This window comes from Sus scrofa, chromosome 2 (genome assembly GCF_054392235.1).
Source record: "Sus scrofa isolate SSC_HxYL_T2T_F1_AM1 chromosome 2, Sscrofa_HxYL_maternal_Yorkshire_Landrace_v2.0, whole genome shotgun sequence".
In the NCBI taxonomy this organism is placed as follows: Eukaryota; Metazoa; Chordata; class Mammalia; order Artiodactyla; family Suidae; genus Sus; species Sus scrofa.
Window position 1 is genome coordinate 4,783,319 of NC_139384.1, and position 16,551 is coordinate 4,799,869.

A 16,551-nucleotide genomic window follows, 5' to 3' on the forward strand; every position below is an offset into this window, starting at 1 on the left:
GGAGGTCATGTCCCCGGCATGGTGACCAGGCCAGGGAGGGACCCGTGGACATTTCACCAAGCTGGGCCAATGAAATGCAACTTTGGGACTTTGGCTGGGATCCCGAGGCCAGGGGCATTCTCTCCACACTGGGGCTGCTTCCCTGGTGGCCCATGAGCCTGGGGCTGCCTCCCGCTTTCCTGCCACCACAGGGCAAGGCCACCAAGGGGTGGGTATTTGGGGGGTTTTCTATTTGCTGGGCATTGTTCATGCACATCTGTTAATGGACACAAGTACTCATTTCTTTTTTTTTTTTTCCTTCCTTTTTAGGGCTGCACCTGCGGCATATGGAAGTTTCCAGGCTACGGTTCGAATCAGAGCTGCAGCTACTAGCTTACACCACAGCCACAGCAACACAGGATCCTTAACCCACTGAGCCGGGCCAAGGATCGAACCTGTGTCTTTATGGATGCTAGTCAGGTTTGTAGTACTCGTTTCTATCAGGTGTATACCCAGGGGTGCAATTACGAAGTCCTAAGATAGGTGTCTGCTCACAACCCAACCGTTTCTCAACCCTTCGTTACGAACAATTTCAAAGCTACAGACAAGTTGAAAGCATTGTCAGTGAGTCCCGCATACCCTCCGCCTGGATGCCACGGTTCTCACTCCACTGTAACTGTCTCATCATATCCCTAGCCATCTGCCCATCCCCAATCCATCCGGTAACGTAGCTGCTCTTGTTGATGCAACAGTATAATTTTTAAGGGGGAAAAAAAAGAGCAGGATCCAAAATTATCCAAAAGCCATAGACCTAGACCCAAAGAGACTAGGTGAAAAGCAAGAAACCCCCAGTGTCCACAGCGACCTCTGCTTGTAGGATTTTTATATATATATATTTTAGTGTTTCCAAAATTTTCTACAGTATACTTGTATTAATTTTTTTTTTTTGGTCTTTTTGGGGCCACACCCACAGCATATGGAGGTTCCCAGACTAGGGGTCCAATCAGAGCCACAACTGCTGGCCTATACCGCAGCCACAGCAACACAGGTACTAAGCCGAGTCTGTGACCTACACCACAGCTGGATCCTTAACCCATCGAGAGAGGCCAGGGATCGAACATGTGTGTCCCCATGGATCCTAGTCGGGTTTGTTAACTGCTGAGCCACAATGAGAACTCCTTTTTTTTTTTTTTTTTTTTTTTTTTTAATAGGTCCTTGTTGTTTATGTTTCTGTTTTATTTATTTATTTTTATTTTTAGTGTGGCACCCTTGGCATATGGAGGTTCCCAGGCTAGGGGCCAAATTAGAGCTACAGCTGCCAGACTACCCCACAGCCACAGCAACACAGGATCCAAGCTGCATCTGTGACCTACACCACAGCTCACTGCAACGCTGGCTCCTTAACCCACTGAGCAAGGCCAGGGATCGAACCCGCAACCTCAGCGTTCCTCGTCAGCTTTGCTTCCGCTATGCCACGACGACGAGAACTCTGGGATTAGGATCTAGGCTGCACAGCACCGCTGACTCAGGAATCCCATCCATTGATCCATTTAAACATTCTTCAAGGAGTTCCCGTCTTGGCTCAGTGGAAACGAATCTGACTAGTAACCATGAGGACGCAGGTTCGATCCCTGGCCTCGATCAGTGGGTTAAAGATCTGGCGTTGCTGTGGCTGTGGTGTAGGCCGGCAGCCGCAGCTCTGATTGGATCCCTAGCCTGGGAACCTAAAAAGGAAAAAAAAAAAAAAAAAAAAAGCCACACAAAATAAACATTCTTTGTGTACCTACAATGTGCAGCCAGTGAAGGAGGAGCACGGGTCTTAGGCACAGATGGGCAGGACAGGACAGGGTGGGGGGTTTCGGGCAGAAGCTCCAGGAGAGCGGGTCCTTGGCTTCAGCCTGGAGGCCTGGCTTCTGGGGAGGATCTGCTGACCCATCGCTGCTCCCAGGATTAGTTCTGCCTTTGCCGAACCGGAACCTTTGCTGGGTCCCAAGCCCTCAGCGGCTCCTGGCCCTGGAGCCCTCCCCTCCCCCTCCACAGGCCAGGCTGGCGCCAGAGCCTCGGGTGGTGCCAAGTTGTTATCGTGTAAATGTAAAAGCTCTAATTGCAAAAAACGTCCTCTTGGAGGAAACAGGAAAAGCCTTTAGCTGCAATTAGGCCAACTTTGGGGCAGCCCCCACCAGGTCCCAAGCAGGGGAGGGGCCTGGTAGAGCGGGGAGCCAGCCCGAGGGCCCCCAGAGGGCCTGCGGCAGAGCCACGTCCATCGGCCCGTGCAGGCCCCACCCGCATCCTCCCCGAGCCCACACCCCACCTGCCCCTCTGCCCAGCACCCACTCCCTGACGACAGCAGAAGGGCGCAGGAATCCGGTCTGGCTGGATTCCTTTCCCCATGGCAGCCCCTGGCCTTTGGGCAATTCGGCCTGGCAACTGGGCTGCAGGGTGGGGGGTGGGGTGGGGTGGGGGGCGTAGAGAGCCGGGGTACAGCCCAGCCACCGCTCCCCAGGACCCAGGGGCTCTAAGGCCGCCTTCTCCCTTCTGCAGTCCCATCTGCTCCTCCCTGCCGCAATCCTCCCTCTGCCCCGCTGAAGGTCTGGCTCGCCAAGGTCACACAGAAGGTGGCCAGTGGGGTCTCGCTGACCCCTAGGAGGCTTCTTCAGGCCCGAGTGGAAGGGCTGCCAGCTCCCCAGCTTCCAATCAGTCACCAAGGGGGTGGGGACAGGGGTGGGGCAAGCACTCCTGGGAGCAGATACCCTCCCAGGAGACAGGAGCCAGATCCTGAGTTTGGAGAATGAGGAGTAGGGGTGGTCCAGTGTGGGACACGGCATCCTGCGTAAGCAGGACCACTGACTCCTGCCTGCGCCCCTGGGCCTCAACTTACCCACCTGTTCAAGGGGTCCTTGGGTCCTGATGGTTGTTCTCCCCAGAAAAGAAGTCATCCCAAGGCCACCTGGCACAAGGCCACCTGACACGAGGCCAGGCTGCAGGGCCCAGGGCTGACCAAGCAGAGCGAAGCCCAGCAGGTGTAGGGCCTGCAACAAAGTTTCCAGACTCCTAGCCCAGAGTCTGGTCCCCACAGTGTGACTTCCACCGTCGCAGGGATCTTTCAAAACAAACAAACAAACTTGGAGTTCCTGGTGTGGCTCAGCAGAAAATGAACCCCCCTAGTATCCATGAGGATGCAGGTTCGATCCCTGGCCTCAGTCAGTGAGTTAAGGATCCGGCGTTGCTGTGAGCTGTGGTGTAGATTGCAGACACGGCTCAGATCTGGTGTCGCTGTGGCTCTGGCATAGGCCAGTGGCTACAGCTCCGATTGGACCCCTAGGCTGGGAACTTCCATATGCTATAGGTGTGGCCCTAAAAAAAAGCAAAAACAAAACAAAAAACGCACAAACAAAACCTGCACTTATTGTGTTATAAAAGTGATGCATGTAGAGACAAACCCACAGGACAGGTTTTTACTGAATTTGGAGAGTTTGGAAAGCTCTACTGAAAACACAGGCTGGGAGTTCCCGTCTTGGTGCAGTGGAAACAAATCCGACTAGGAACTATGAGGTTGCAGGTTCGATCCCTGGCCTTGCTCAGTGGGTTAAGGATCCGGTGTTGCCATGAGCTGTTGCAGACGTGGCTAGGATCAGATGTGGCGTTGCTGTGGCTATGGGGTAGGCCAGCAGCTACAGCTCCGATTAGACCCCTAGCCTGGGAACCTCCATATGCCAAGGGTGCAGCCCTAAAAAGACAAAAGACCAAAAAAAAAAAAGTCAAGTCAAGTGTAGATGTAGGCCAGCAAAAAAATAAATAAATAAAATAAAACACAGGCTGTGGGACATAGGAGACACTCTCTGGGGGCCCAAGGGGTCACTTCTAGTAGCTGGACAGTCATGGCCAGGATCTGCTGCTGGGGCCCCAGGGGGGCCTCACAGGCCCTGGGACATTCTGATTTCGTTTAAAATTTTTTTTTCTTTTTTGGCTGCCCCGTGGCATATGGAGTTCCTGGGCCAGTGCTCGGCTCCAAGCCACAGCTGCACCCTACGCTGAAGCTGTCACCTATGCTGTATCTTTTAACCCACCGTGCTGGGCTGGGGATTGAGCCTTTGTCCTTGTGCTGCAGGGGTGCCCCCAATCCCACTGCACCACAGTGGGAACTCCTAGATTTGTTGGTATAATTTCTAAATGAGGATAATCAGATGGTCACAGGGAGACACGGTCAGGCTTGAAAATGTGCTTTCACATCATAGCACATAAGTGCCCCACGAACCATAATCATTATTTTTTCCTTTTTAGGGCTGCACCTGCAGCATATGGAGGTTCCCAGGCGAGGGGTCGAATTGGCGCTACAGCTGCCGGGCTACACCACAGCCACAGCAACGCAGGATCCGAGCCATGTCTGCGACCTACACCACAGCTCACGGCAACGCCGGATCCTCAACCTACTGAGCAAGGCCAAGGATCGAACCCTCCACCTCATGGTTCCTAGTCAGATTCATTAACCACGGAGCCACGACAGGAACGCCTCAACCATAATTATTTTTACTTAATCCTGCTATGAACAGTAAACTTACTTTGTATGGAACCTTTGCATGTGTATTAAAAGTATTGACTTGGTCAATTTCAGTATTTCTAATCCGCCCAGGAACTGCCACATGCTGTGAGCACAGCCAAAGATAAGAAAAAAAAAGAAGAAGGCCTTGGTGATATCACGCCTTCAGTTCGAGACCTCGATAAAGTGAAAAGCAAGTCACACGCATGTTTTGGCTTCCCCGTGCATATAAAAGTTATGTTTACACTATAGTGTCGTCTATTAAGCGTTCAATAGCATTATGTCTAAAGAACTGTACATACCTCTTAACTGAAAAAAATGCTCAACCTAACAAGTTGAGAATTTTGCTTTCTTGGGCAGACATCCTCAGATGGCTCTGAGGGACTATTCTGAAGAAGATGGGCAGGGACCAGGAGAGACAGGTATTTTTGCAACAAAAACCAGGTAGTCAGAACATTAACAGATTACTGGGGTTTGGGGTTTTTTTTGTCTTTTGTTTTTTTGCTTTTTAGGGCCACCCCCTCAGCATATGGAGGTTCTCAGGCTAGGGGTCCAATCAGAGCCGTAGCCGCCAGCCTACACCACAGCCACAGCAACTCGGGATCCAAGCCACGTCTGCGACCTACACCACAGCTCACGGCAACGCCGGATCCTTAACCCACTGAGCCAGGCCAGGGATCGAACCCTCGACCTCATGGTTCCTAGTCAGATTTGTTTCTGCTGTGCCACGATGGGAACGCCAACAGATTACTGCTAATTAGAGAAGGTAATGACTTTTTTTTTTTTTTTTTTTTTTTGGTCTTTTTGTCTTTTTCTAGGGCCGAACCAGCGGCATATGGAGATTCCCAGGCCAGGGGTCTAATTGGAGCTGCAGTCGCCGGCCTACACCAGAGCCACAGCAACACCAGATCTGTGTTGTGTCTGCCACCTACACCACAGCTCACAGATTTCTTTCCGCTGCACCACGACGGGAACTCCGAGAAGTTAATGACATTGAAAGTAATGAATTTGGGAGTTCCTGTCGTGGCGCAGTGGTTAACGAATCCGACTAGGAACCATGAGGTTGCGGGTTCGGTCCCTGCCCTTGCTCAGTGGGTTAACGATCCGGCGTTGCCGTGAGCTGTGGTGTAGGCTGCAGACGCGGCTCGGATCCCGCGTTGCTGTGGCTCTGGCGTAGGCCGGTGGCTACAGCTCCGATTCGACCCCTAACCTGGGAAACTCTATATGCTGCGGGAGCGGCCCAAAGAAATAGCAAAAAGCCAAAAAAAAAAAAAAAAGTAATGAATTTGACACTTTTCTGTGTATGGGAAGATGCAAGAGTCGGGGCTCATTGATATAATTCCTTTGAATGATAGGGCCAGTATCCTATTCTTTCCCACCCGGAATCCTTCAGGGTGCACTTCAGGGGCTGGCTGGGTGGTTGCAGGTGACTGCAGTGGCTCCTGGCTTGATGGCCGTCAAATCCCTTGCTCACCAATACGGCAGGTGCATTCTTCATCCACATGGTTTCAAAAAATACTTCACTGCTGAGGTTCCTGCTGTGGCGCAGTGGGTTCAGACTCTGACTGCCGCAGTTCGGGTCATGGCAGAGGCGTGGGTTTGATCCCTGGCCCAGTGCAGTGGGTTCAAGGACCTGGCTTTGCCACAGATGTGGTGTAGCTCGCAGGGGCAGCTCGGATTCCATACCTGGCCCGGAAACTTCCATATGCCACAGGGGCAGACATAAAAAGAGAGAACAAAACAAATGCTATTGCTAAAAAAACGCTCAGCGCCATCTGAACCTTCCGTGAGTGGTAAGCTTCCTGGAATCTAAGGTCAACTGGGGAAAAAAAAAAAAAAAAAACCCACACAACCTAAAAGTTGAGAGTTCTGTTTTTTTATTTGGGGATCTTACCAAGGACTACAGCCTGGGAAATAGCCTCTCAGCTCCAAAGAGGTAAGGGAGGAACCAGGATATATAAGAGTTTTTGCTGGAAAACAAACAAACCCCAACCTTTGTAGTCAAACATCACAAGACTACTGCTAATCACAAAAACCAGACGTCCCAAGTTAATGAGTTTTGTGCTTTCTCGGTACAGGACGATGCAAGAGGGGTCATTGACATTTTTCCTTTGATAGGCATCTTAGCTATGTAGGGCCAGGATCCTGTTTTCTGCTGTCCTGAATCGCCCTCGGGGGCAGCTACAGTGGCTGATGGCTTGAGGACCGCAGCACTTGCTCTTTACTGAAAGGTCAGGCAATGGTTTTTGGCCCACAGGGACACCAGAGATCACTAATCAGAGATCATGATAACAAATACAATCATAAAATTTGAAATTGTGCCCAAATTACCAAGATGTGGCACAGACATGAAGCGAGCGAATGCTGTCGGAAAAATGCCACCCGTAGGAGTCCCTGCTGTGGCTCAGTGGAAACAAAGCTGACTAGGATCCATGAGGATGCGGGTTCGATCCCTGGCCTGGCTCAGTGGGTTAAGGATCCAGCGTTGCTGCAAGCTGTGATGTGGGTTGCAGATGTGGCTCAGATCCCGTGCGGCTGTGGCTGGCAGCTGCAGCTCTGATTTGACCCCTAGCCCAGGAACCTCCATATGCTGCAGGTGTGGCACTAAAAAAGCAAAAAAAAAAAAAAAAAAAAAAAAAAAAAGAGCAAAATGCCACCCATAGACTTGTTGGACTCAGGGTTACCACAAATATTCAATTTGGGGAAAATGTGCTCTCTGTGACATGCAACGAAACAAGTTACGCTTGTATTTCTTCATTTTTAAAAAGTTCTGAGAGCCTCAAAGAATGGAAAAGGCCTCAGGCCCCAGCAGACCTCTGAGAGGTCCTGCACTGCGAGCGTTCCAGCAGGCCTTGCTCCCCCTGGTACTTGGGATGAGTTGGCGCAGGGCTCCCCTTAGTAATGACAGGTGCTGGACGCCCTGGCTTTGAGCCCAGCCCTTTCCCTCCTGGCTTCTGTGATGTACCCCAACAGCCTTGTAGGGTAGGAACCATTGTCTCTGTCTGGTTTAGAGGGGTAGGTCATGTGTCTGAGGTCACAGAGCCGGTGGAGGCACAAGCTCCAAAGGCAGGTGTGTACCTCTAACCCTCTGCTCCAGATCCCTGCAGGTAGGAGATGGGCGAGGGCCTGTCCCAGACACTAGCCATGCGGGCGTACAAATGACCAGCTTTTGTTTGTTTTGTTTTTTAACTTGACCCATGGTGTGCGGAAGGTTCTGGGCCAAGGGTGGATCTGGGGCCACAGCAGTGACCACGTTGTATCCTTAATCCTTAGGCCTCCAAGGAACTCCTCACCTGCTTTCATTGAGCCCTCCGGGCCCTAGCTCCTGCCTGTGGCCGGGAAGCACTGAGGCCAGGTACACGGTAGGAAGATGCTGCTGAGAAAGGCCACAGCTGGGCTCAGAGGCCTCTAGGAAGCTGCTGGGCTGGGGCCAAATCTGGGCACTCAGTAAAAGGGCTCAGTTCTCTGCCACGCTGCTGGCAGGGGCTGTAACCCGATCCTGAGCATGTAGCATTTCAGCCCATTGGCTTCTCTGCGCTCACATCAGTATTTTAAAGTTGGGGCGCCTGGTCTTGAGCGCAGCCGGGAGGTGGGGGGGTAGGGAGGGAGCACCGCCCAGCCAGGACTCTTTCTCTGCCTTCTAGTGAACCCCCCACTGGGCCAAGTGCCAAGGACTTTCTGGGTCAAAGGTGCTTTTGGGGCTGAAAGTTGGGGTTCCCCTACATTCAGAGGGATGAGTTCTGGGTGGGTTACTGGGTCCTGTCCTTACTAGATGCCTGCCTTGGACAAATGGTTTTTACCTCCTGGTGAAGCTCAGCCTTCTCACCTGTGCTATGAAGTGCTAATTACAATCACCACACTCCCGTGAAAGTTCAAAGATGCTGAAGACCAGCACAGGGCTTGCAAAGGGCCCGCTCCTACCAAGTGCCTGACAAGCGGCCCCTCCCTTTGAGAACACGCAGACTCACCAAGCCCTTTCTGGGGACAAGCCTTGTAGCTGGAGCTGGTAGTAGGGCTGGGGCCCATGGGCGGACCCCTCTGTTCCCTGGGGGAGGCCCCTGATCTGCCCAGTGGCCCTGGTGACTCCTCTGCCAGGCTCATCAGGCCAGAGGAACCAGTCTGTAGGAATGCCAGAGACTGAACAGGGCCACCCAACCTCCCCGCCACCAACCTTTCTAAGGCCCGTCACCCAACACTGTGTGTCTGCTGTCAGAATTCAGCTTCAATGAACTTTTGGACGAGTTCCCATCATGGCTCAGTGGCTTAAGAACCTGACTAATACCCATGAGGATGTGGGTTTGATGCCTGGCCCAGCTCAGTAGGTTAAGGACCCGGTGTTGCCGTGAGCTGCGGTGTAGGTGGCAGATTAGGCTCAGATCTGGTGTTGCTGTGGTTGTGGTGTCAGCTGGCAGCTGCAGCTCTGATTCAACCCCTAGCCTGGGAACCTTCCATATGCCGCGGGTGAGGCCCTAGAAAGAAAAAAAAAAAAGAGCTTTTGGAAAATGTTTTCTGATGAAGAAAAGATTTTACCCTTGCAATACTCCTCCCTGCACCAGTGCCCACCCTGACAAATTCCTCTCCAAGCCTTGGCCGCGTGGGCACAGATGATCACATTTTGGGTGATCAGAACACACATTCCAGCTGGCAGTCTCTTCTCACATGACATTGTCCGCTGAGGCTGACCTGCTACAGGTGTGTGCGTTATTCATGGCCCAATGCCAGCTGCTGGCAGAGGAGCCACGCTGTGCAGCGCACATAACCACAGCATGGGGGGCGGTATCATCCCCATTTTCTAGCTGAGGAAACTGAGGCTTGGCCCAAAGTCACACAGTAAGTGCTAAGCCAGGACTTGGTTCATTCGGCAACTATGTCTGAGGGTCTGTAAACATCAGGGCCGGCGAGGCGCTTTGATAGGCAAGCCGCTCGAGGCCTCTGCTTTCCTGGAGGCTCCAATCTGATGGGGAGACAGACCACACAGAAGAAACCAACAAACGACGGTGAGGGACAGGGAGAGGGCGAGCGTGGTGGCGCCGTGGGCAGCGTTGCTGTTCTAGATCGGAGCAGAGCCTAGCATAACTGGTTTCTTCACTGTCTAGCGCTGTCAAGGCCTGTGGCTGGCACACTGAAGGCACTAGAGAGATGTGTGGTAATGAACCCAACTAGCATCCATGAGGACACAGGTTTGATCCCTGGCCCCGCTCAGTGGGTTAAGGATCCGGTGTTGCTGTGAGCTGTGGTGTAGGTCCCAGATGCCACTTGGATCAGGCGTTGCTGTGGCTGTGGTGTAGGCCAGCAGCTACAGCTATGATTTGACCCCTAGCCTGGGAACCTCCATAAGCAAAAAAAAAAAAAAAGAAAGAAAAAAAGAAAAGTGTGAAAAATGAAAGCTTTTCTCCTGCCCGATAAACGGACATGCAGGCTCAACATCCTTTACAGCCCAGGCCTGGGAGTCAGACAGGCCTTTAGGTTATTTCCCGTTCTCTTCAGTAAGAGATAACGTGGCAATGGGCAGGTGTTTTTGTTTGTTTGTTTTTGTTTTTCTTCTTTCCAGGGCTGCACCTGCAGCATATGGAGGATGACCCCAGGCTAGGGGTCAAAGGGAGCTGCAGCAAACACCCTGCGCCACAGCTACAGCCACACCAGATCCGAGCCGTGTCTGAAAGCTACACGGCAACAGCTCACAGCAACGCTGGATCCTTAGCTCATTGAGCGAGGCCGGGGTTTGAATCTACATCCTCGTGAACACTGTGAAGGGGTCTCCACCTGCTGAGCCACTGCCCGAGATGGGCAGTGTTATTATGCACGGGGCAGTGTTATTTTTTTTTTTTTACTTCTTTTTTTTTTTTTTTTTTTTTTTGTCTTTTTTTTGTTGTTGTTGTTGTTGTTGTTGCTATTTCTTGGGCCGCTCCCGCGGCATATGGAGGTTCCCAGGCTAGGGGTTGAATCGGAGCTGTAGCCACCGGCCTACGCCAGAGCCACAGCAACTCGGGATCTGAGCCGCGTCTGCGACCTACACCACAGCTCACGGCAACGCCGGATCGTTAACCCACTGAGCAAGGGCAGGGACCGAACCCGCAACCTCATGGTTCCTAGTCGGATTCCTTAACCACTGCGCCACGACGGGAACTCCTTTTTTTTTTTACTTCTAATGACTTCTTTTCTTGGGAGGAAATGTGGGGATGGGGTTGCTACCTCAAGGGTCACGGGCATATTTATCCTGGATTTCTCCTTTGGATAGCACCTCCTGTGTGCTGTGTACCTCCTCACGGACGACTCTGGAAAGTGGCTGTTACTATGCCCATGCAGAGGTAAGCAGCCTGAGGCTCTTGACTGCGGGTAGAGACGGCCACTCAACCGTTCAAAGGCCAGCTCGAACTAAGGTTAAACGTAATTGTTAGCTTTATTAGATGCTAAGCTTCCTCAGCCTCTGCCGCGGAATTGCATGGAACTGACCACCCCAATGCTAAGAGTGGGCCCTGGTTGGCCAAGCCAGGGATGGGCTAGGGAGAGCCAGGTCCAACTTTAGTTTGACTGTAGGGGAGGGAAGTTTTGTACCCATTTGGACTTGGTACTCTGCAAAGGAGCCAAGACGACTGCCTTGCTCCTCACCTTAGCCCAGTACCCTGAGCCAAGTCATTCAGCCTCCGCAGGGCTCAGTCTCCACATCCATTTGATGGAAGCAATATCAGATGTAACTCTTCAAAACCTTTAACGAGGCAACTTCTCATTCCCGCAGGGAACTGCGATCCCCTAAAGGGGCCTGTGGGTTCTAAGAGCCCAAACCTGCAGAGCCAGAGTTACCTCAGATGCCAGAGGCTGAATCCTTATTTCCAGCGCCCACTTATCCCCACCAGGGATCTGGCATTCCTCTGAGGTTACTGGGCTGCTGCCACGGGACAGTGGGACAAAGGCCCCTCACCTGGACAGGCCACAGATACAGCCCCGCCTTCTCAAGGCTGGTATTTTTAGACAAAGTCCTTGGCTCCCTTATCTAAATAGCCTGACTGAAGACCTTGATTTCTCAGCGTTTCCAGCATCCAACGGGACTGGTCTCCGCGGCCTCTCTCCAAAGCCTCTGGACGGCTCCCAGCTCCCTCCAGTTCAATGTCCAGGCCCACCTCCACAGCTGTCTGGACAAAAGCCCCCTTTCATCACAATCCTTTTGTTCAATAAGCCCATTTTTCTTGGAGCAAGTTCAGCCAAGTACCCGCTGCGTAGCAGACCTGTTTTCTTCCCCAGCACTGTGAAATCCCCTCACAGAAGCCGTTTCCTGTATGCTAGGCCCTGAATTTCCGAAGCAGCCAGGGGAACCTCCTCTAGTCCCAGCTCATGGCCAGTAAAAGAGGATCTGTCATTTTCAAATGTATCCCTACTCCATTTACTTTCAGAAAGGACTGGGGCGGCGGGGTGCGAGCTGAGTGAGGGACCTGGGGTGGTAAACGTGATAAATGGAGCAGGGGGCCCTCGCACCCGCCTCCGCGGGCAAAGGTGCTTCAGTCACAGTCACGGGGCTGCCTCCTGCGCGGGGGCGGGCGGACGGGGCGGCATCCACAAAGCCAGCAGGCCGCAGCACTCACCTTTGGCCAGTGTTCAGGGAGGCTGCGGGGATGCCGCCCCGCTCGCCCCAAGGTTCGAGGCCCCGGCGTCCTCAGCACCACGGACAGGGAAACTGAGGCTGCAGAAGCCGTCACAGGGCTGGGCCGGCTGTGCGGCCTTGAACCAGTCGCCTCTTCTCCCTTTTTGACCTGGGAACAATAATTTCTCAGGCTCCAGCTAGGACAGGGCGTGGTCGCGCCTCCCAGGGAGCTAAACCGGCGCTGTTAAATGTTATAAAAACACACATATGGAGCTGCAGAAGGAGGTGCCTCGCCCCAAGGTCACGCGGAGAGAGAAGCCAGCCTCCTGGCACCAGCTTCCTGCCTGTCCCCCCCCCCCGCCAGGCCCCCGCCTCTGATGTCTTGCAGGTTTCAAGGGGTTCAAGCACAGTTGCAGCCTCCAAAGTCAAGCTCGGGCTCCTCTGAGGCTCAGGGCCACCCCGCCTGCCCGCCCTCGGGGAGCCCCCACACCACGTTAGCTTTCTCCATCCCCGGCACCCCGGGTCCCGCTCCACGCCCCGCCCCCCGCAAGGCCCCGCCTCCCGCGGCCGCCGCACCCGGGTCGGGGTGGGGGCGGGGGCGGTGTGCTGCCGCCGCAGCCAATGGGGAGGCGGCGTGGCGAGGGCGGAGGCGGTTGTGATGCGCTGGGCCGGCGGGCGGCGGCCAATCAGCGGCGAGCCCGAGGGCGGGCTGTGACGCGGCCGGCGGTCCTCGTGCGGCGGCGGTATAGGAGCGAGCGCCACGGCGAGCAGGTCCAGCCGAGAGCTACCGCCGTCCGCCGCTCGCTGCCTCCGCACCGCCGCCGCCCCCGGCCTGCCCGTCAGCAAGCGGGTGAGCGGCCTCCACGCTCGGCCTCCGGGAGGGGGCCGTCCGGCCGGACCCTGAGCCTCGCCCTCTCTCGCTGCGGCCGACCGCGCCTCCTCGGCCGCCTGCCCGGCATGAAGACCAAGTTCTGCAACGGGGGCGAGGCGGAGCCCTCGCCGCTCGGGCTGCTGCTGAGCTGCGGCAGCGGCAGCGCGGCCCCCGCGCCCGGCGTGGGGCAGCAGCGCGACGCCGCCAGTGACCCGGAGCCCAAGCAGCTGGGTGGGCGGCAGCCGCCGCTCGCGCTGCCCCCGCCGCCGCCGCCGCCGCTGCCGCTGCCCCCGCCGCCGCCGCCGCCGGCGGACGAGCAGCCCGAGCCCCGGACGCGGCGCAGGGCCTATCTGTGGTGCAAGGAGTTCCTGCCCGGCGCCTGGCGGGGCCTCCGCGAGGACCAGTTCCACATCAGTGTCATCAGGTCGGTGGCGGCCGCGCGCGGGGCGGGCGGGCGGGCGGGCTGCGCGGCTGCGGTCAGGTGACGCTGGCCGGGGGCGGGGCGGGAGGCCGGGCCGGGCATGGGGGCGCGGGCCGGGCGGGGGGCAGCGCGGCCCTCGAAAGGCACCTTTCCCGAGCCCTTGTGAAATCCGAGCCCAGTCCCGCTCAACGGGCCCCGCGGCCACCAAGACCCTCCGGAAGGCAGGCTGTTGAAAAAATACCGGTTTCGTGGGAAAACGGGTCTCTTTTCAGGAGGACAATACTGATGGATCACAAAGTACTTTTTGTAGAGAGCCTGAAAATATGTGCATCAAGTGTTTTTGCGGTTTAGGGCCCTGAATGAAGGAGGGATGTTGTGGCAGGCTTAAAAAAATATGCCTTGGTAACTTTGACTTCTGGTTGCTCAAGTCCATGATTTGAATTTCTTTTTTTTTTCCCACTGAAAGAGACATTTGTTGGTGGTGAAGGGGTGACCTTCGCTCCTTCCCCACTGACACTGTTCAGACGTGTAGGTGTGTTACTAGCCAAAATTAGGATGTGTGGCTCCAGAAGTTACTAGGAGTAAGGTAGAAAAATCACCCCCCCCCTCGTTTAGGCTTAAAAAATCAATCATAAGTTTAAATTACAAAAAAAAGTAGGTGTGTACATATTCAGATTTCTTAAGGAAAACATAAACTTGATTTTTGTGGTACTGCACCTGTGACATCACCCCTCACCATGTAGGAGCCTTCCTTCCATTCAGCCCTTCAAATATGTGTTGTCTTTTTCTGCTCGTTTTCTTCTAATGGCCTGACCAGGTTGAGTGCAGTGTCGAGGCGCTGGCTGACTGCCACTGATAATCCTCAGATGCTGTTTTAGTCATTTGATTCCTTTTTCTGTGCCCAGCCTTTCTCCGGAGCTGCAACTGCAGCAAAATTAACTGGGCTTCATTTTATTTTTGTGCCTCTGGCCTCTTATAGGTATGCTTAGGAGCAGTGGAGGTCAAAGGTAGAAAGAAAGAAGCCCTCGGTGTTCTGATAATCCCTGAATTGCCTAAGGAAACTTTTTTTTTTTTATGAAATTCTCTCCCAAACTACCGTGTTTAGTTAGGCCTGAAAGTCCTCAGTGACATCATCCATCTGTAAAATAGAAAACCTCGAGGGCAGTGACTTGCCTGCGGTCATTGCTCTGAAAATGTTGAGACGGGAAGTTCCCATTTGGGTGCAGTGGTAACGAATCCGACGAGGAACCATGAGGTTGCGGGTCCGATTCCTGGCCTCGCTCCATGGGTTAAAGATCTGGCGGTGCCGTGAGCTGCGGTGTAGGTCTCAGACGAAACTCGAATCCTGCATTGCTGTGGCTGTGGTGTAGGCCAGCAGGTGTAGCTCCGATTTCAACACCTAGTTTGGGAACCTCCGTATGCCAGGGGTGCGGCCCTAAAAGGCAAAAAGAAAAGAAAAAAGAAAGAAAACGTTGGGACACCCTGGATCCAGTCACGAGATGTTTTTGTGGCCATTTCTGGGGCGTGTCACTTGTCAGATAACCTCTAAGTCTTGCTCAAATCCGACAGCCTAAAAGCACTTTCAGTGAAGAAACTCGTCAGTAGTCACTCCAGGAAAGAAATAGAAGCTTTTATTCAAGCCAGTCTGAGGTGGTAACCAGGAGACAGTGTCCAGAGAGCTCTCGGACTGTTTGGACGCGGTAGAGGAGGCGGTCAGGGTGATGGGAGGCGTGTCTGTGGCCAAGCTCACGTCTGGCCAGGACGTCGCTGCTGGTCACGAGGTACCAACATCTTAGCTGATGGACTTCGTGGCCGAGAGTGGGAAGGTGCAAGAAGCCAGGTTCGTAAAAACTTTCTCCTGAAAATGTCTCCGTGAGGGCCAGTCCCGTCAGTTCTCTGAGGGCACAGAGTGCCCGGCCCTGCTCCTTGCCCCGCAGTCCTTTCAGGTTGTGCTGAGGTCAGCAGCCGCAGAGGCTGATGATGTGGTTGGCCCTCGCAGAACTGGAGGGTGGGCAAGACTCTGTCCTCTCCAGTCCCTTCCCTTCCCGTCTTACTTTCGACCAAGGTTTGGGAGGCACTGGGTGACCAATTGGTCCCCCCCAGGTTAGGGGGGCGTTTGCGGATAGGCCGCTCTGTGCTGTTAGTGGACGAGGCCCTGTTAACAGCAGCCCAGAGCCTCGACTTCCTAGTCTGTTCTGGGCCAGGAGGAGTCCCCCTGGTCGCTTTTCCCCATACCTAGAGCTACCCTGTGAGAGTCGTTGATCTTACGGAACTGTTTATTTGGTTAACGATTCCAAGTTGCCTCATCCTCAGTTTTATTGGAGGCTCAGTCACACGTTTGGTAATACAAGAAACAAATCTTGTGCAGCGGGCGGGGTAGCAGTGATATTAATAAGGCCGTAGGAAGTATTTAAGCCGAGAACTCCCATGAGTTGTGGCCCAGCATTGCCTCAGATTGTCTGGGCCGCTCGCTGTCTCTAAGGGAAATGCTATATTGGCTTTGCATGTAAAGTTCAGCAGAGGTGTTTGCAGGTGCAGGGCGAGGGGTGGGTCGTTAGAATTCCTGACAGGATTGACAAAGGAACATTGTCTGGTAAGGAGTTACATGGCTGGCACCAGAAGAAGAGCAGTTGATCGTGGTTGAGCCGGTATCTGCCCCTGGGGAGGTCTGGTTAACGCACGCGCAGCACAGACGCGCAGGACATACCAGCGGGGAGGCGGGAGGCCAGACGGGGCAGAGGAAGGCTGTGTTTTTCTTGTCTTGCCTTCAACTGTGAATTTTCATTCCATCAAGGATGGTTTCTGTCTTTTCTCCAGGAATTAGTGGTCTTGGGAGACAGAGCTTTCCTTTCGGTTTCGGAGGGCCTTTTCAGACAGTGCTGTGTGGCGTGGTCCCTTGCCTGCCGGTCCTGTGTTCTGGAATAGACTGTAGTTATGGAGTGAGTTTAATAAGAAGAAAAGAGGTGATTTAGGATGTGGGAAGGGGGGTGATGCTTGGTTTAAAAAAAAAGGCAAAAGAGGTAGTTCACAGCGGGGAAAGAGAGAGACTGGCTTGAAATTCCGTGGCCCACCGTAGGCGGGCACGTTAACAGGTGCCACTTGTCACGTGCTGCTGACACTCCCTGATCCGTTGCCCAGCCCCAGCTTTTCTCTGCCTGATCCTGACT

At 54.0% G+C, this 16,551-nt stretch overlaps 1 protein-coding gene across 7 annotated transcripts in view; it reads left to right on the forward strand.

Annotated features, from left to right (window-relative positions):
* Positions 1-12,837: 12,837 nt before the first annotated feature.
* CHKA (choline kinase alpha) overlaps positions 12,838-16,551 on the forward strand; it is a 58,166-nt gene continuing 54,452 nt past the window's right edge. For 5 of the 7 annotated variants that reach the window (XR_002341423.2, XR_014836763.1, XM_005660610.4 and 2 more), the window contains exon 1: positions 12,838-13,387. Coding sequence is in view for 5 of the 7 variants with exons in the window: in XM_005660610.4 (XP_005660667.2) it covers positions 13,050-13,387 (338 nt within the window). In the remaining 2 variants the exon portion in view is untranslated. Of the gene's footprint in view, positions 13,388-13,561; positions 15,225-16,551 lie in introns of those variants that run through there. The other 2 variants (XM_085010571.1, XM_085010572.1) reach the window with 2 other exon arrangements.